Genomic DNA, 18,991 nt, shown 5'->3' with positions numbered 1-18,991 from the left:
AGAGAAGCAAGTAAAAGACTTTATTTGGATTTGGTACTAATTTGGTTTGGTTTGACTGTTTCTCATCATTGACCACAACCAATTGATGAGCCAAAATAAGCAAAATCTACCAGAACACTAATGGTGATCTAGGTTATGTCCCAAAAACTAAATGAATACTTTATATCCGTTTTCAATAAGGATGGCAACGTAGCACACGGGGGCAAAGGCAGGATACCTAATGGAAAAGCGTGCATAGAAATGGAAATTACCACATTCAAGGTGGAAGCAAAACTCAGAGTTTAATACACTCAAATCAGGGCTGGATAATCTCCATCCTAAAATACTGCAACAAATGGCACAAGAAATTGCAAGTTCAGTAGTGAGCATTTTTAATAAATATTTCAAATTGGATGTGGTACCATATGATTGAAGAAGAGCAAGAATAGTAAGTATATTTAAGGGGAAATTTAGTACATCTAATCTGTCTGGACTTCAGTATAGCATCTGATATGGTTAAACATGGGAAATTATTAGTTAAACTAGAGAATGTGGGGTTTAGGATTGAAATTCTAATGTGGTTAAGAAAGTGGCTAACAGAGAGACATGGGTTTTTCTGAAAGGAGAATTCTCCGGCTGGTGGGGGGTTAGTATCAAGGAGTGCTCCTGGGGCCGGTTTTGTTCAACATTTTATCAATGATCTGGATGATGGGATTAATTGCGCCCTTAGATGACACTAAACAGATGACACTGAACTGGGGGGAGAGGTAGATACGTTGGAGGGTAGGGATAAGGTCCAAAGTGACCTAGACAAATTGAAGGATTGGGAAAAAAGAAATCTGATGAGTTTCAACAAGGACAAGTGCAGAGTCCTACACTTAGGAAGGAAGAATCCCATGCACCACTACAGGCTGGGGACTGACTGGCTAAGCAGCAGTTCTGCAGAAAAGGACCTGGGGATTACAGTGGATGAGAAGTTGGATATAAGTCGACAATGTGCCCTCATTGCCAAGAAGGCCAATGGCATATTGGCCTGTATTAGTAGGAGCATTGCCAGCAGATTGAGGGAAGTGATTATTCCCCTCTATTCAGCACTGGTCCCCCCACTACAGAAAGATGTGGACAAATTGGAGAGAGTCCAGCAGAGGGCAACAAAAATTATTAGGGGGCTGGGGTACATGACTTATGAGGAACTGGGGTTATTTAGTCTGCAGAAGAGAAGAGTGAGGGGGGATTTGACAGCAGCCTTCAACTACCTGAAGGGGGGGTTCCAAAGAGGATGGAGCTAGGCTGTTCTCAGTGGTGGCATATGACAGAACAAGAAGCAATGGTCTCAAGTTGCAGTGGGGGAGGTCTTGCTTGGATATTAGGAAACACTGCTTCACTAGGAGGATGGTGAAGCACTGGAATAGGTCACCTAGGGAGGTGGTGGAATCTCCATCCTTAGAGATTTTTAAGGCCCGGGTTGACAAAGCCTTGGCTGGGATGATTTAGTTGGTGTTGGTCCTGCTTTGAGCAGGGGATTGGACTAGATGACCTCCTGAGGTCTCTTCCAACCCTAATATTCTATGATTCTACTAGTGGAGTTCCTCAAGTATCTGTCTTGGAACAGATCTTGTTTAATATTTTCATTAGTAACCTTGGCACAAAAAGGAGGAGTGTGCCAATGAAGCGTGAACATAAGAATGGCCATGCTGGGTCAGACCAAAGGTCCATCCAGCCCAGTATCCTGTCTGCCGACAGTGGCCAATGCCAGGTGCCCCAGAGGGAGTGAACCTAACAGGTAACAATCTAGTGATTTCTCTCCTGCCATCCATCTCCACCCTCTGACAAACAGAGGCTAGAGACACCATTCCTTACCCATCCTGGCTAATAGCCATTAATGGACTTAACCTCCATGAATTTATCTAGTTCTCTTTTAAACCCTGTTATAGTCCTCTGCTGATGATGCAAAGCTGGGAAGCATCGTCAATACAGAGGAGGATTGGAATGTTATACAGGAAGAATTGGATGACCTTGAGGCATGGAGTCAAATAAATTGGATGAAATTTAACAGTACTTAAGAGCCTAAAAACCAGAATTTCAGCTATAAACTGAGGCTCATTACTTGAAAGCAATGGAGGAGAAAGACATGAACCATAGGAAGACTGAGTCACCAATGTGAAATGGCTGTGGAAAAGGTAAATGCAATACTAGGATGTGTCAAATGAGGTATTTCCGGTAGAGGTAGGGAAGTATTAATGCCACTGTACAAGGCATTGGTAAGACCTCATTTGGAATACTGTGTGCAATTCTGATCACCATGTTCAAGAAAAATGAATTCAAACTGGAACAGGTGCAGAGAAGGGCTACTAGGATGATCAGAAGAACTGAAAAGTCTATATGAGAGAAGACTAAAAGGGTGGTATAATTACCAGGGAGCCTAGAAATCCTTTTGACACAAAAATACACAGAATTTGCATTTTTACAGAGAATCTTTAGATTTAACATTTTGTGAAAAAATAAAAACCTATAAACTAAATTTTACTGAAAGTATCAGTGTTACTTATTCAGTTTGCACAACTTCCCCCTCATGGTTGATTTTTGATTGCACTTTAAATTTACATAGCTAAATATACACAAATAAACTGCTTTGGCATATAGAGGTTACTCAACAGCGTTTAGGGGTTTGTGTTTTAATGCATCTCAAATTTCACTTCAGCCTCCAGACATGAATAATTAAAGTTACGAAAAGATGCTGACAACTTTAAAAATCACCCCTAAAGAATGTGTCACTGAGTTTGGCAAGGACAAATTTCACGTTGATGGTAATATGCTGTTCTGTACTGGATGCAACAAGGCTGTAGATCATTTGAAGGCAGACAATTGTAGAACACATGGAAAGCACTAAACATAAACTGAATGAAAAGAAATTAAAGCAAGAGGCTGAAACAGCAGGCCCATCGACTCCAGTAAAGAAACAATGCACTGTGATTGGATAATTCTAGCATTTTACAACAGCATGAAACTGTCACTTTCAGATTTGTTTGAATGTGTGTAAAAGACATTCCTCTGCATAAAATTGATTTAGCCGTTGTCAGAGATTTTTTGAGGAAACATTGAGAGGTAATGCCAGTCCCAAATCAGATCAATTGTATTCCTGTTATTTACCAACTCTCTTTGAAGAGGACACACAGCACCTTCTCAGTGACCTGAAAGGAAACTCGATTGCCGTGATCATCGACAAAACAACTGAGTTAATTTCATGGCTGGAGCATCTTACATCATCAACTGATAATGCGAATGGATCTGCAGCTGCTCAAAGTGCTGCTGATAAACTGAGACAGTACAACCTAAAAAAATAAACAACCAGCAGTTGATTTTCTCCATGTTGTTCGTGCACTAGATCCTAAACAAATAGTTGCTGCTTGTACAGGTTATGAAAGTGAAACCGCAGTTAGAGCTGTCTGAAGAATGCAACATGGAATGGCTAGTGTATTTAGGGATTGCCAAAGACGCATTTGGAAACGTTGAGGATCCCATTTACTGATGGGTGGCTGTTGAAGATCACATTCCCAACCTGGCAAAACATGCAGTGGTTCTCCTCCAACTTGACTGTAGATTCAGCTGACGTGGAAAGAAGTTTCAGCCAACTTGGGGTTCTTTTTTGTGCTCAGCACCAATGTCTGAAAGACGAAAATGTGGCTGGAATGCTGCAACTCTATTTTAACAACCAGGACTAACTCATAAAGTGAGTAATGTTAATATAAAAGCAGATTTTCACTTTATTTTTGTGTATTTAAAAAAATCTGAAAATATAGAATATAGACAGAAGTACTTGGTGTATGTAAGAAATACATTGCAATTATATTTTATTTTCATTATAATGATTGGCACTGGTAGGCTTCGAAGTTACTTGCTTAAAGATTTTAAATATAGCAATAAATCTTTGTGTTCAACTGATACATATATGTATTGTGGCTAGGGAAAGTAAAGTTCAGCTTTTCATTTTAATTGTGAAAAAAATCTGATGGGGGGCGTTATTGGAGAATTTTTGGGTCTTTATCACTGAAAACTAGAATCCCTGATGATTACTCTGTATAAATACATCAGGGAGGTAAACACCGGGGGGGGGGGGGGCAATTTAAGCTAAATGTTGACACAAGAACAAATGGTTATAAACTGGCCATGAATAAATTTAGGGTGGGAATAAGAAGGTTTCGAACCATCAGAGGAGTGAGGTTCTAGAAAAGCCTCTCAAAAAGGAGGAGTTGGGGGCAAACAACCAAAGTAGTTTTAAGATGGAACTTGATACATTTATGAATGGGATTATATGACAGGGTTGCCTGCAGCAGGGTACTGGACTAGATGATCCAGGAGATCCCTTCCAGCCCTATGCTCATCAAGTTAAAGATATAGGTTAGTAGGCCATATGTGTAAAAATGTTTACTAATTCTTCAGCTAAACCAGAACTAAGAACATAGAGGGGCTGTACTGGATCACATCAATGATCCATCTAGCCCAGTATCTGGTCTTCTGACAGTGGCCCGTGCCAGATGCCTCAGAGGGAATGAACAGAACAGGGCAATTGAGTGACCTGTCCCCTGTCATACAGTCCCAGCATCTGGCAGTCAAAAGTTTAGGAACACGCAGAGCATGGGGTTGCATCCTTGACCATCTTGCAAATTGCCATTGATGGACCCATCCTCCATGAGTTTATCTAATTCTTTTTTTAATCCAATTATACTTTTAGCCTTCACAACATCCCATGGCAGCGAGTTCCACAGGTTGACTGTTTTGTGTGAAGAAGTATTTCCTTATGTTTTTTGTTTTAAATCTGCTGCCTGTTAATTTCATTGAGTGACACCTGTTTCTTGTGTTACGTGAAGGGGTAAAGAACACTTCCTTATTCACTACCATCTACAAACTCTTAAGTTGGATCCTGCAAGAATCTGTGTGTCAATTATTGGTTCTGAAGTACTAAAAAAAAACTAATTAACAAAAACCCCTGAGAAATCCCAGGTCTTTCTTGTCATCTTCTACTTAGATTAATTGTGGAGGGATACCTCATTGTTTCAATTTGAATGCAGTGTAGGCCCACGCCATCAACCCCTTCCCCCCCCCCAAAAAAGGCACAACAAACGGTTTGCCAAAAAAGTAGGCATAATTTAAAAAGTAAAATCTCCGGAAGACACAAGCTTCAAAGATTTCTCTATGAAAAGGGAATTGTGGAAATGCTAACAGCATTCTACAGTTAAAACAAATCCATTTCAATCAATAAATATTTTGTGTTTCAGCAAATCCAGGAAAACTAGTGACTTGCATCTACAGCATTCCAAAACACAATTTTATATTAAGTGATAAAATCACTTAGTAATAACAAACATGGGTACAAGTCCAAATAGTATAAAGATTGGAACTTAATTTGTTGTCTTTTTGGTTTTGTTGACCACATTCCATGTTCAGCTCTGTCTGCACAATCAAATGCTTTGACATTCCAAATCTACCATCCTGTCTTTAGTTAGATGAAAGACAAGTGGTGTCATAGTCCTAAATATCTGCTCATTCCAGTATCTCTGGTTGCATCATCAAGTGTGCTTGTCTGCCATAGACTTCAGAAGTGTGCTCTGTATTTCCCAGTAATGCACCTTTAGCACCACATTCTGCCATGAAAAACACATTCAAGTCTCCAAACATCAAAAATTATGTTAGTTGCTCTTTTAGACCCTTGCTTCCCGGACAAACCTCTCCTAACTGAAGCTGCAGAAAAAGATGAGGACTCTTGCATTTTATTTAACCTACTTCCTAAAAATGTTGGTGTCATGTCCAAAGCCAGCAAGTGGTGGTAGTGTTAGTAACCTTCCACTATAACGTTTCCGTCAACCGAATAGAATTGTACCTATGACTAGATGCATTATTGATCACAGTGCAGAGGATCAAGAGATGACTGTAATGTACATATTTGTTTGGTTTCCCCAAACCTAGAACTCCTGTCTTTGCCACCAAAGCAGTCTTATGTTGAAAAAGCACCAAGGCAAATTCTCACCCATTCACTCATTCTTGCTGAGGAAGAATGTCATGTCTCAACCAGACAGATTTCTTGATTTCTTAATGCAAAATAATAAGTGAGCACTGGGTTCTGCCTTTAGAATCTTAATCACCCAAAATATTCAGATAAGCTTCTGAACTGAATTTTTAAAACTGTTGAGGTTTGGCTGATATCAGAAATATTTCTCATCTGTAAATTCATTTTTATGAAGATCCATTACTGTACCTGTAACTGTACAAAAGATGAGACATCCAGAAAGTTTGCTTCTTTACCTTTATTTTCTAGAAATGCTTTGACTAGGACACGTGAAGAAAAGCTGAACAAGCACAAGTAACAATCTTTGACTGCTTTGTCCACCTGACTTCACAAGAGAAAAGGCAAGAAAGATTGGTGAATCTGAATTGCAAAAATTGCATTTTGTAGGTTTCAAAGGAAGTTGTTTTCCTCTGATCTTGTGCAACCTTTGGGTGCAGAACTGGAATAAAAACCACTATACTTGAATATGGCTTAACTGCTGGATTGCTTCTTAAGATAGTGTATAAAAGGTAGATGGTTACTCATGGCTAGTAAGCAAACTGGACTTTAACCTTAAAAAAACAGTTTTGCACTTCAATTTTGAGCCCCGAGAGAAATGCTTTTTTGCTCATAGCTGGGCAGCTTCATCACAAAATTGCACTGTTTCACTGGAATAGACGGATGGAAACAGGATGATTTTTTATTGTTAGTTTGTGTTAATCCTCCTCAGCTAATGTATCTGATCTGGACGTGCCTAAATTTAAAACTAGTCAGTTAGAGATTATGATTAACAAGGGGGAATCACTTCTTTTGATTGAGGTTTTAAAAAACTATGTATTTTTGTTCACATTAGCAAAGATATTAAACTATTCACACTAAGTAATTAAAAAATTAAGCTTGTTTTCTTTCCTGTTCTTGTTACTGATTTACTAAAGTATTGAGCATATTTGGTCTCTTGAGAATTGTGGAGCAACTGCATTGAAAGGAAATGATTCAAATTCCACATTACAAAAAACAACTTTGTTTTTGAAGGGGATTGCTTCGGCTATTTCCCAGGTACTGGGGAAAATTCCAGTTTAATTGTATGAATTAATAGCGTGACTGCCTATAGACAGAAGGATTCAAGGCAATTGGTGACATGGCTCTGAATATTCACAAGTTGATTTGTATAATAAGATTATACTGGCTGACAAATGAGGGTACAGTTACATGAGTTACTCATGATCCCAGGTAACTTTGCCAAGATATTTATTTAAAAAGAAAAAAAAGTACTAGTAAATGATGCATGTATTTGTTAGTGCACCTTATAAAGAAACACATGTGCTACACAGTTGCAATAGAAACCTGCTCTGAAAGTTGATGTAGAGAGCTACTTTTTTATCTTAGGTGAAGTATGTGACACTTGGGTAACAACCAAATTTTGCATATGCCCTAATTTCATAATAAATTGGTTTTGGTAGCCACCAGTATATTACATTTCTAGTATGACAACAGAATAGTGGTAGTAAAAAATCTATTGTGTAAGGTTGAGGTTTGTTGATGGAAAAATCCCATGGGGTTACCTAAAATAGACTAAATCACAGATGCTTTAAGGATCTCACACTGCAGTGGAATCTCGGCGCTCTGACCAATTCGTTACGTTCATTGAAAAAGAATAGAAAATTACTGTTGACTTTTTTTCTTTTATCCCTTGAAAATTTGAAACAGATGTTTCCTTATCAGACTTTTCTGAGATCAGTGGTGCTCATACAACAGTTGCCTGGGTACTTTTTAAGGAGGAAAAAAACATTAGTACATTTGTTTGGAAAGCTTCCTACCTTTTCTCTTCCCTTCTTTGGGTATTGACTTATAAACAGATACCAAAAGGTTGCATTTTAAACCTGCTAGCCATGACAGTGTTTAAGTTGTATTAGTGTGTATATATACCAATTTCATCTCCTAGTCAAGTGGTGTAATCATGGACCGCTGGTGAAAACATTCTTTCAGGAGGCTGAGTAAAACTGTCAGATCCTGCTCTCTGGGGTGAGGAGGTGTTGCAGTTTCTGTCCCAGCCTAGTGTGGAGGGAAGAGCCCATGGTGGAAGGGTAGAAGGAAAATGAGCCAACCACACACTCATCCAGCAGTAGTAGCTGCTGTTGGACCCAGCTCCACGCTCTGGTTCATTGGCTCTTGCCACTTTCAGACTTGCTGTGGCAGGCTCCGAATGATGGGGGACTAGCCATCTCACCTCCCCAACAGGGTAAGGGATGGGGGCGAAGGTCAGCAGCCCCACATAACACTCCAAAGTGAAGAAAAGATGCTGATACCAGGGCTCAAGGGATTGGAGGGCGGGGGGGTTCCAGATGAGCCATAGGGAACTGGAGCCATTGAAGAAGGGAGAGGGGTGGGTGCAGCCAGGACTTGGAGGCATTTGGGGTGATTTATAAGGATTATATGGATTTCTGTGTTGGGAGGGCAGCAGAAGGGCACTGCGGGAGTAAGTATGGGTGGGCATCGGGAGAAGAGGGAGGTTGGGCAAGGGAAGTGGTTTAAGGGATGGTGGGGACTATAGAGGAGGTTTTAAGAGGTGGGTTTGTTGGGGAATGGGACTTGGGATGGTGAGCGGTGGCGGGGGTTGGCAGGTGATGTTTTATGGGCACATTTGGGGAGATGGGAGTTGGGATGGTGGAGAGGTGAGATCAGTGAGGGGCTGTGGCAGGAGGAGGTTCTGTGGGGTTTGGGTTTAAATACGGGGTGGTGGCTGTGGGTTTATTTGGAGGGTGCAAAGAGGTTGGGTGTGTTTGGAGATGAGTTATTGGAGTTTGATGGGTTTAAGCAGGGGCTGGGAAGATGGGTTATTTGGGGGTTGGATAGGAGTCTGTGGGAGAGGGAGTTATTTGGGGTTCTGTGGTAAGGGGATTGTAGAGATCCATGGGGGCGGGGGGCTGGGAGCGCAGGGAGCTGTGTGGCAGTGCCCGTGGCCACAGTTGGCTGTGTCTGGCTCCATCTTCCACCTCCGTCTCACTTCTTCCCTCTCTCCCTCGCTGGCACTAACCCCCGCTCCCCTCACAGGAATGGAGTCATTGCAACTGCACCGGGGCTGGGGCTGGGGCGGGGGCTGGCTTGCTGCATGCTGATTGTGCTCAAGATGGACTCTGCCTGCGGCATCACTATGGGGCCCCACAGATTCACCTCATCCCACTGCAGTGCTCTGGGGACTCTCCCTGTTTGTCCTCCTGCTCGGCAGTCAGGCAGCTCAGTGCTAAGCTGGCTCTGGCACCACAGGATGCAGAGCTATGCCTGCTGATCTGGTGGGCAGGTGGGCTCGCATTTGGAAGGGCTGAGCCTTTTCTACCATTAGCTATCTGCTACCGCTGACTGTAAGAAATATCTTCAATATTTGTGGCTCCAGTGTCCAGGTAATCTACCAGTTCTGTTATTCAGGAGCAAAAATATGCATTAGCCATAGTCCTGTATTAACCATTTCTTGGCTTTGAGCAATTAATGACTGAAGAATCTTTCGTTCTTCTAGTTGTTAAAAAAACAAAAGATTGTGTAGCTCTCCACAGAAGTTTTTTTTTCCCTCTGGAGGCGTGGAGATATTAACATAGGATAAACAGCAATCTTTGATTCTTCTATGTCACTTGGTATTTTGGGAGCATCAGCGGTGGCAGATCACTTGTATCCTTGGGACTGAGTCCTCTAAAGAAACACAGGATTGGTAAATAAAATTCTATGTGATTATTTATTTGCCAAAGCTCCATGTAGACAGGTAAATCTTACTTCAAAAGGTTTTGCTTTTGTGTTTGGTTTTTTTTTGTTTGTTTGGTTGGTTTTTTGTCCTGTGATGCTGCTATAAGCTCTGGGTGTGCTGACATCAAGAGCTACAGAATTTCAGTGAGCATCATGTTGTTTGCACTGTTATGACCTGTTTGTTTTTCCTTTCAAGAGCAGCAATATGTATTCAGCAGTATTGTTAGCTTAAAACACCTAGTCTTGGACTAACTCGTATTAAACCTTGGAGTCTGACCTGTGTGCCAGAATCAGATGAGGTGAAACAAGACCTACTTGAAAATACTCCTGAACATACTATTTTTTTCCTTAAAAACCTAACTGAACTCTTTCCAGTTTCTGATTAGAAATCTAGAATAAATTCTAGATAATACTTCAGCATTTTGGACAAATGCATGTTGCCTCACCTTCTCTAAAACTGTTGTGGGTCAGGTTCCTTTACCAACAACTGGGAGGACATTTGGTTCCAATCAGTATCTGCTTTTGAAGGAATCAGTCTGTTCCTTTCAGGCATCTTGTAGTCTTTACTCCCTCTTCTAAAGCCCAAGTTTGTAACATTTCCACTTACTTGTCATGACATCAAATCCTGAAAATGTAATCTGTGAGAAAGTAAGATACTTGCTTTTGGAGCACTACACAGTGTATGTCTTGTAACCTAAACTAACTACTTCTGTACCCATCTTATTTCTGTAAATATTTTAGTGTCTCACAGAGTTCCTAACCAAAAAAAGCTGTGTTCTGATTTTCATTACTATTTTCTTAATCAATGCTTTTTTTTAGTGATTCTTTTGCTGTAACTGACTTTGCTAATGACTTTAAAGATATTAAGATGTCCCAGGTTGAGAGTCTTGAATTGGCCTTTTGTTAACGGAAGCCACTCCTCTGCTCGGAGATTTCCGAGGGAAGAGCTCCTCTGTCACACTGACCAGCATCCAGCCTGGAAACCAGTACTGAGCCCGGTATCGATACTCAAGACCTGGAACTACAGGATCTGGTCAGTGCAGAAGAAGAGGAGGAGGGCCCCCTGCTAGTGCAGACCATCTCCTCCCGAGAGAAGGCAGTGTCAGGTATGGGTGGCTCGACACCTCAAGAAGACTTCAGAGCTCACCAGGATCTGTTGAAGAGAGTGGCCTCAAACCTAGGGCTGGAAGTGGAGGTACTGAAAGACTCCTCCCACAGCCTGGTCAACACCTTGGCCGCAGTGGCCCTGTTGAGGGTGGCCCTACCCCTCAATGAGGCCAGTATTGGTTCAATCAAAACCTTATGGCAGATGCCTCCCACTTCAAAGGGCAGAGAAGAAGTACTTTGTTCCCACCATGTGGTATGAGTACTTATATTCCCATCCCCCTCCTGGGTCTCTTTGTGGTCTTTGCGGCCAACAAAAGAGACAGGCAGGGGCTGCAAGGTGTGACCCCCCCAAGGCGAAGGATTCAAAGAAACTAGACCTTTTTGGTAGAAAAGTTTATTCTACTTGTGGTTTGCCCCTCCGCATCTCCAGCGAGTAGGCATTGCTCGGGAGGTATGACTCTAACATCTGGGATCCATTTCAAAATTGAAAAACTCGCTGCCCCAGGAGTCCAAACAGAGATTCTCTGCTTTGGTGGAGGAAGGGAAGGCTATAGCCAGGGCTTCCCTGCAAGCTGCCCTTGACATCGTGGATGCAGCTGCCAGAATTATGGCATCAGCAGTAGTCATGTAAAGATGCTCCTGGTGCCAGTCCTCAGGCCTATCTTTGAGGTTCAACAGTCCCTTTTGGACCTTCGGTTTGAGGGAGTTTCCCTCTTCTCAGAGCAGATGGATGCGAAGCTCCATGGTCTGAAAGATTCTAGAGCCACCCTCAAGTTCCTGGACCTCTGTGCCCAGCACCTTCAAGGAAGCACTTCAGACCTCAACGGCCAGTCCAGGTCTTGGCTGTGCCAGGGCCTGTTTAAGAAGGAAAGCAGGGCTATAAGCAGAGACAACCACGCCCACTTGCTTCAACCTTGCTACCGGGCCCTCACAAATATTCGCCAGGCCCCAAGCAGAAATGTTCCCTAGTGCATAATCTTCTCATCAGGTCAAATGGGACAACAACTGGATGGTAGACTTCCTCCTAATTATCTGCAGGACACATCTGAATTTGCCGTCTGAAGTCCTGCTGATTTAACTCCTGTCTATAATCTCTTCAAGAACTGAACATTTTCATAAAAATTGTTTAGTCTCTCTCAACATGTAGACAAAGTGAAATAGTTTCCCCCAACTTTCATAGCTGTCTTCTAAGTGGTGACATCTGAGATTATAGAAGAGGTGACAGCTCTGAATTTCAGAAGTACTTACTTTGGGTATGTCTACACTGCAGTTAGACACCCACAGCTGGCCTGTGCCAGCTGACTCAGTCTAAGGGGCTATTTAACTACCGTGTAGATACTCAAGCTGCAGCCCGAATTCTGGGACCCTTGCACCTACCAGGGAGCCAGCACAAGCCCAGTCATCTATGTCGCAATTAAACAGCTCTTTAGCCCAAGCCCCAGAAACCTGAGTCTGCTGGCACAGGTCAGCCACAGGTTTTTAATCGCAGTGTAGACATACGTTTTATCAGATAAATGCCATGTGTTCCAATCCCACAGTTTGTGTCTTGTTGTATTGGAGCATTGAAATGGTTGTAAAGAAAAGAGAAAAATAATCTGCAGCAAATCTATGGCTCTACTCAGACCAGTCTGAATAGGTATTCTGAGAAAGACAGAAACCCATGTGTATTATATAGGTTTGAGGTTTTACAGTAACCAAGGGTATATGTTTTGGTTTTCATTTTTATTGATGTTGCTACGTTGGGAGCTACAGTAGGTCAGGGTAAGGTCACATGGTCAGATTAAAACTTTCAAAAAATAAGGCCATCGCATTTTTTTTCTGATCACCTACTCATATTACTAAATGTTATGTTACATTTGAATACTTTTTGGTAATCTTAATTATAATTATTACTTACAGACCAAATTCAATTTAAAGCAACACTGTTAACTAGTATATTTGTATGAATCTTTTAAAAATCAATTCTAATGGAAACTGTATTTTTGCCTATTGAGAGTATTTCTCTGCAGGACTTACAGCCCATGCAAAAAAATGTTGTGGGGGAGGGGGACAAATGTGACATGCACATGTGAATGTGAGATCACATGCATGGGGTTTTTCTATAGGCTTGTGCTCTTGTCTACTCACCATAGACAAGAATAATTTGCCTAAAAAGGGGAGAGAAGTTTGATGGTGATAAAAAAATATTCTTTCTCTCCCCGTTTGAGTGGTGAAACTGATGCTGTGCTTCTCCCCTTTCAATCCTCCCCATCATCTTCAGTTAGCTTCCGAAGGAGGTTGTAAACAAGTAAGAGGAAGAGAACCCAGCTGTACTCAGTCACTCCCTTTATCCTTACTAGGAAGAGGATGGGAAGGAAAAAGAGCTGCCTGTTCCTAGAACCCCCTCTTGCTTGGAGAAGGAGAATGCAGGAGACCCTTGTACTGTGTAGTGGAGGAACTCGGTCCAGTCCATGTGTGTTTGTGTGGCATAGCAAATGGGAGTATGTGATATGGGGGACATCTTTGAGGGAGCAGAGAAGGCAAATTGATAGTTTTTGTTTTAAGTAAAGCTGCATGAGAAAATGGTGTAAAAACTGGATGATGACAAAGTCTGAGTTGAAGGGAAAAGTCATGCTGAATTTTCCAAGATGTTATCAATGGTTTTTCAGTAGTTCTCATGAAAGGATTCCCTTTAAATGCTAACCCAAGAATGCAGACTTGTTCAGAGAACAAATAAAAGGTTTCATCAGACAAGCTAAGGCCTTTGGAGAACTGTTTTAGCTGTCTGTATAATAAACAGCATCAGAAGGCATTATTATGGATGGCTTTCTGTATTATCTCTATTCTGTAGTTTATAAGGTTTCCAGGATGGCATTAAGACCTGATACAAATCGCACTGAAGCAGAATAGGTTTTGTAAATCAGCCCAGAGATGTCTCTGCTTAGTGGCTAGTGCCATTGGTGGGCAACAAGTAACCATTAAAGGAAGCACAGAACCCAAACAGGTTATAAATACAATGCTAGCATTTTAAAGTTAAATCATTAAAGGAAGCTGATCTAACCAGCCACTGAGAATTACTGTGGAAGGTCACTGCACTTTTCACTGAATGTTGTTAGATGAGAAATTGTCTTTAGGTTTGAATTTGATTGGCTCTGTCAGGAAAAGATAGAATATCAGTCCATTGCTGTTACTAGTATTTGATATTTTGACATGTTCATCCATGTAAATAACCATATTTTCTTATCACTCTTGTAACCTTGATGCTTCGACCAGGAGAAGCCAGTTTATTAGTCTTCCAAGTTCTTAAAGAAGCTGTAGTAAATACTTGTAAACAATGTCTTTTCCCACGGTTGGTGGAAGGTAGACTCTCAATCTTGAAACACAATATTTAATCTCTATTATGGCTTGTTCTTGGGGCATTTGAAGTGTATACTGCATTCTGTCGGTGAAACTTTTCAAAAGCCATCCCTCATGGTAGTGCCAGTAATGACAACTGCCACTGTAGCAACTAGGCTTGGTATAAAACCATTACATTTGTTGGGTAGAAATTTTAGATATTTTACTTCTTAGTAGTAGTATTACTATCAATTTTGGAGTAACTGCACCTTTGACCTTCTCCATGGTCTGCTCTGGGAATGCCAGTTCGGGTTTCAGGACTTTAGCCTACATCTCCCTGGACAGGAATCTCTGTCCCTTCTTTCTCCAGAAAGGCTTTTAGGCCACAGTCCCCTGCAGTGCACTTTGATGTCTCCAGCAAGCCAGTTTGACTGTAGACAGCACCTAAACTCTGCTCTCTCTCCAAGGGCTGTGAACAGTGTATGGCACACAGCTCGTTTTCAGCAGAGTACATCTATTGAGGACATAAAGCATATAGAAAATAAAGAAATAAACATAAAAGGACTTACCCTCTCACTAAACATACCAGAAATTGCCCAAGGCCTTGGCAAGTTAAAAAGCTTCCAACCCTTCTGGCAAGGGCTTGGCTCCCCCCTTGGGCAAAAGTTCATGTCAGTTGGAAAGAATGCTCTGAGTCTTTTTAAACTCAACTGTTCTATGCCAAGTTCTTCCTTTGTACCTTTGCCTTTCCTCTGGGACTGCCCTAACCCCAATATATGAAAACCGCTCTAGAGGGAAGTACTTCTCTGGAGCTGCTTACAAACTCAGGCACTTGAGTAATCTCTCCCCACTATTACTTCCTGGGGGAGCTGTGCTACCTCCCACCTTGGATTTGCCTACAATCCCTGACCCACAGTGATACATACAACATTCATAAATGTAATACGTGATCCCCAAATACACTGAATATGGCTGCAATACTTATCGTAATTACTGCTTCTACAGAATGTTGTAATTTCTTTCCTGCAGGTATTATAGTTCAGTTATTAACAGGCAAATATTTATTTTATTTGACTTACAGAAAAATGGCTACTGTAACAAAGATTGAGCATTTTTTGCAAAGCTAATTAAAATCACCCTTTTTATTTTAAGTATTTAATATTTCCGTTCACAGTGCCTGAGCAACACACCTCCACTAACAGAATACTTCCTAAATGACAAATATCAGGACGAGCTAAATTTTGACAATCCTTTAGGAATGCGAGGTGAAATAGCAAAAGCTTATGCAGAGCTCATCAAGCAAATATGGTCAGGAAAATACAGCTACGTCACACCAAGAGCATTTAAGGTTGGTATTACTTAAATTATAATTTGAGTTTGAATGTATACAGTGAATTTGTTTTCGCAGCTGAAGTATATGAAATGTATAAAACATATAACAAATAATTAGGGCTGTCAATCACAGTTAACTCACACTGTTAACTCAAAAAAATTAATCATGATTAAAAAAATTAATTGCGATTAATCACAGTTTTAATTGCACTGTTAAACTATAGAATACCAGTTGAAATTTATTAAATATTTTAGATGTTTGTTCTACATTTTCATATGTATTGTATTCAGTGTTGTAATTGAAATCAGTGTATATTATTTTTATTACAAATCTTTGCACTGTAAAAACGATAAAAAATAGTATGTTTCAGTTCACCTCATACAAGTATTGTAGTGCAGTCTTTTTGTCGTGAAAGTGCAACTTATAAATGTAGATTTTTTTTTTTGTTACATAACTACACTCAAAAACAAAACTCCAGAGGACATGCTTTCATGCTGATGATGCTCATTTAAAAAAAAATGTGTTAAATAAATTTGTGACTGAAATCCTTGTGGGATAATTATATGTCCCCTGCTTTGTTTTACCCGCATTCTGCCATATATTTTATGTTATAGCAGTCTCAGATGATGACCCAGCACATGTTCATTTTAAGAACACTTTCACTGCAAATTTGACCATATACAAAGAATGTGAGATTTCTAAAGATAGCTACAGGTCTCAACCCAAGGTCTGAGAATCTGAAGTGCCTTCCAAAATCTGAGAGGGACAGGGTGTGGAGCAGGCTTTCAGAAGTCTTAAAAGAGCAACATTCTTTTAAGTTCCGATGCAGAAACTACAGAGCCCAAACCACCAAAAAAGAAAATCAACCTTCTGCTGGTGGCATCTGACTCAGATAATAAAAATGAACCTGCATCAGGCCACACTGCTTTGGCTAGTTATTGAGCAGAACCCATCATCAGCATGGATGCATGTCCTCTAGAATGGTGGTTGAAGAATGAAGGGACATATGAATCTTTAGCTGATCTGGCACACAAATATCCTGTGACGCAGGCTAGAACAGTGCCATGCGAATGCCTGTTCTCACTTTAAGGTGACATCATAAACAAGTAGTGGCAAGCATTATTTCCTGCACATGTAAACAAACTTGTTTGTCTGAGCAATTGACTGAACAAGAAATAGGACTGAATGGACTTGCAGGCTCTAAAATTTTACATTTTGTTTTTGAATGCATATTTTTTTTGTAGATAATTCTACATTTGTAAGTTCAATTTTCACGATAAAGAGATTGCATGACAGTACTTGTATTAAGTCAGGGGTGGACAAACTTTTTGGCCTGAGGGCCACAGCTAGGTAGAGAAATTGCATGCAGGGCCATGAATATAGGGCTAGGGCAGGAGGTTGGGGTGTGGGAGGGGGTGTGGTGTGCAGGAAGGGGCTCAAGGCAAGGGATAGGGGCACAGGAAGGGTGCAGGTTGTACGAGGGGGCTCAGGGCAGGGGGTTGGGGTGCAGAGTGTGGGAGGGGGCTCAGGGCAGGGGGTTGGGGGCTCAGGGCAGGAGGTTGATGTGCAGGAGGGGTGCGGCAGGGGCTCAGGGCAGGGGGTTGGGATGCAGGCTCTGGGCTGGCACTGCTTAACTTGAGCGGCTCTGGGGTGGCAGTGGCATGCAGCAGGGCTAAGGCAGGCTTGTGGTTCCCCGTTCCCAGCCAGTGGGAGGTGCGTGGGGTGGTGCCTGCAGGCAAGGGCAGCGTGTGGAGCCCTCTGCCCCCTCCTCCTCCCCCAGAGGCCACAGGGACGTGGTGCCAGCCGCTTCTGGGAGTGGTGCCTGCCTTAACCTCGCAGCACCACAGGGGTGGCAATCGCGTGGGCTGGATCCAAAGCCCTGACGGGCCAGATCTGGCCTGCAGGCCGTAGTTTGCCCACCTCTGTATTAGAATTGAAAAATACTGTTTCTTTTATTTTTTATTTTTTTACAAAAATAAATATAAAGTAAGCACTGTACACTTTGTATTCTGTGTTGTAATTGAAATCAATATATTTGAAAATGTAGAAAACATCCAAAAATATTTAAATAAATGGTATTCTATTGACAGCCGTACAAATAATTTTAAAAAATGAGTTTTGAAACAGTGTGCTAGCGGTCCATTCAGTTGACTGCCTCTTAACAATTTAGAGCAACAAGGTGGGTGAGGTAATATCTTTTATTGGACCAACTTCTGTTGGTGAGACAAGCTTTTGAAAATTCTCCCTCTCCCAGATGCCTCTCTTTAAAAAGTCCAATATTATCTGACCTCCCTTGTTTCTCTAATATCCTGGGACCAATGCAGCTACAACAACTCTGTACACATCATAACAATTTTTCAGTCAACTATTTACTTTCTTAAGAAAAATCCCCCCCAAAAAATCTAGTTACTCTTTTTGCCGTGCTTTGTATTCATTATATATTTTAATTCAAAATGTTAGTTCTAGCGTCATTTCTGTAGTGCTACATCTTTCCCTTGACTGATTTTCGGGCTGTTTCATCTTGACTTTAACATGCTCTCAAGATGTTTTTTCTATAGTTTAGTCAGAAGTTTATGTAATTTTTCTGGGCTCTTTTACAAGAATAAGACTTTTTTTCTTTATGCTTATTTGAATAATTTAGAAACATAAGACGATTTACGAAATATTTCCTGTATTATGCTTCCCTTTAAAAAGTAATGTGGACTGTTCATAGTATTTTAAATAGGACACCACTGATTCATTTTACTGTGCTATAATTTCCTCTTTCTTTAATTTGATACTGTATTTTTATATCCCAGATCTTTGTTAGCTTTTGGTTATTGTTAATAAGCATACTAATGTTTTTAGTTGTTGTTAATCCTCATTGTCTTCTGGTCACTTACTTCTCTACCATATATTTTTTTGCTTCCATGTTATTTTCCTTTCATTAATATTTTTACCTTATAAGTCTCTTCTTACAGTGTTTTGTCTCTTGCATATGTCTGTCAGTTATAGTCTTTTTTTTTCTATTCTATCGTTTACATTTGTGGGGGATTGCGAGAGGTTTTTTTTTTCTTTTCATGTTTACTGCACTAGATTAACCCCCCACTGGTGATAGCTGTCCTCAGCAGTAGGAGGGCATTGCACCGTGGGGCTGTTTCACCACCCAGAAAGCAAATAATGTTTACCCAGCGAGGGCAGCATTAAACTGTGGCCAGAGCTCCATTAGTGCCCTGCCTGTAGAGGCTGAGGGGAGGAGGTGCTGAATCCTTGCATCATTTCTACTTCTGCCTTCCATCATGGACATGCCCCTTTGCCGGCCATACCACCACTTCCCTACTCTTGGGGTGGCACTCTGGCTCCAGGCTCCCTTGTTAGCAGTGATTGATCTGCCATTGTTTGCCAGCCCCAAATCATTTCTGAAAAAAATATCCTCCTTGACCCTTCTTCGTCATTCAACTGGTTTGACGAGCTTTAGCCTGCTTCTCTTGTACTAACATAGC

The 18,991-nt window shown here is 41.2% G+C and overlaps 1 protein-coding gene across 6 annotated transcripts in view; it reads left to right on the top strand.

The window, feature by feature from the left end:
- The window catches only part of USP15 (ubiquitin specific peptidase 15), a 136,932-nt gene that overhangs the window by 92,595 nt on the left and 25,346 nt on the right, over positions 1–18,991 (top strand). For 5 of the 6 annotated variants that reach the window (XR_014714461.1, XM_084651786.1, XM_084651785.1 and 2 more), the window contains one exon: positions 15,351–15,524. Coding sequence is in view for 5 of the 6 variants with exons in the window: in XM_084651786.1 (XP_084507912.1) it covers positions 15,351–15,524 (174 nt within the window). In the remaining variant the exon portion in view is untranslated. Of the gene's footprint in view, positions 1–3,033; positions 3,710–15,350; positions 15,525–18,991 lie in introns of those variants that run through there. The other variant, XM_084651788.1, reaches the window with a different exon arrangement.

The sequence above is a fragment of the Lepidochelys olivacea genome (assembly GCF_965140295.1).
Source record: "Lepidochelys olivacea isolate rLepOli2 genome assembly, chromosome: 1".
NCBI classification, from domain to species: Eukaryota; Metazoa; Chordata; order Testudines; family Cheloniidae; genus Lepidochelys; species Lepidochelys olivacea.
The sequence above is the reverse complement of the archived record's forward strand: the minus strand, read 5'-3'. Positions and strand labels throughout refer to the sequence as shown.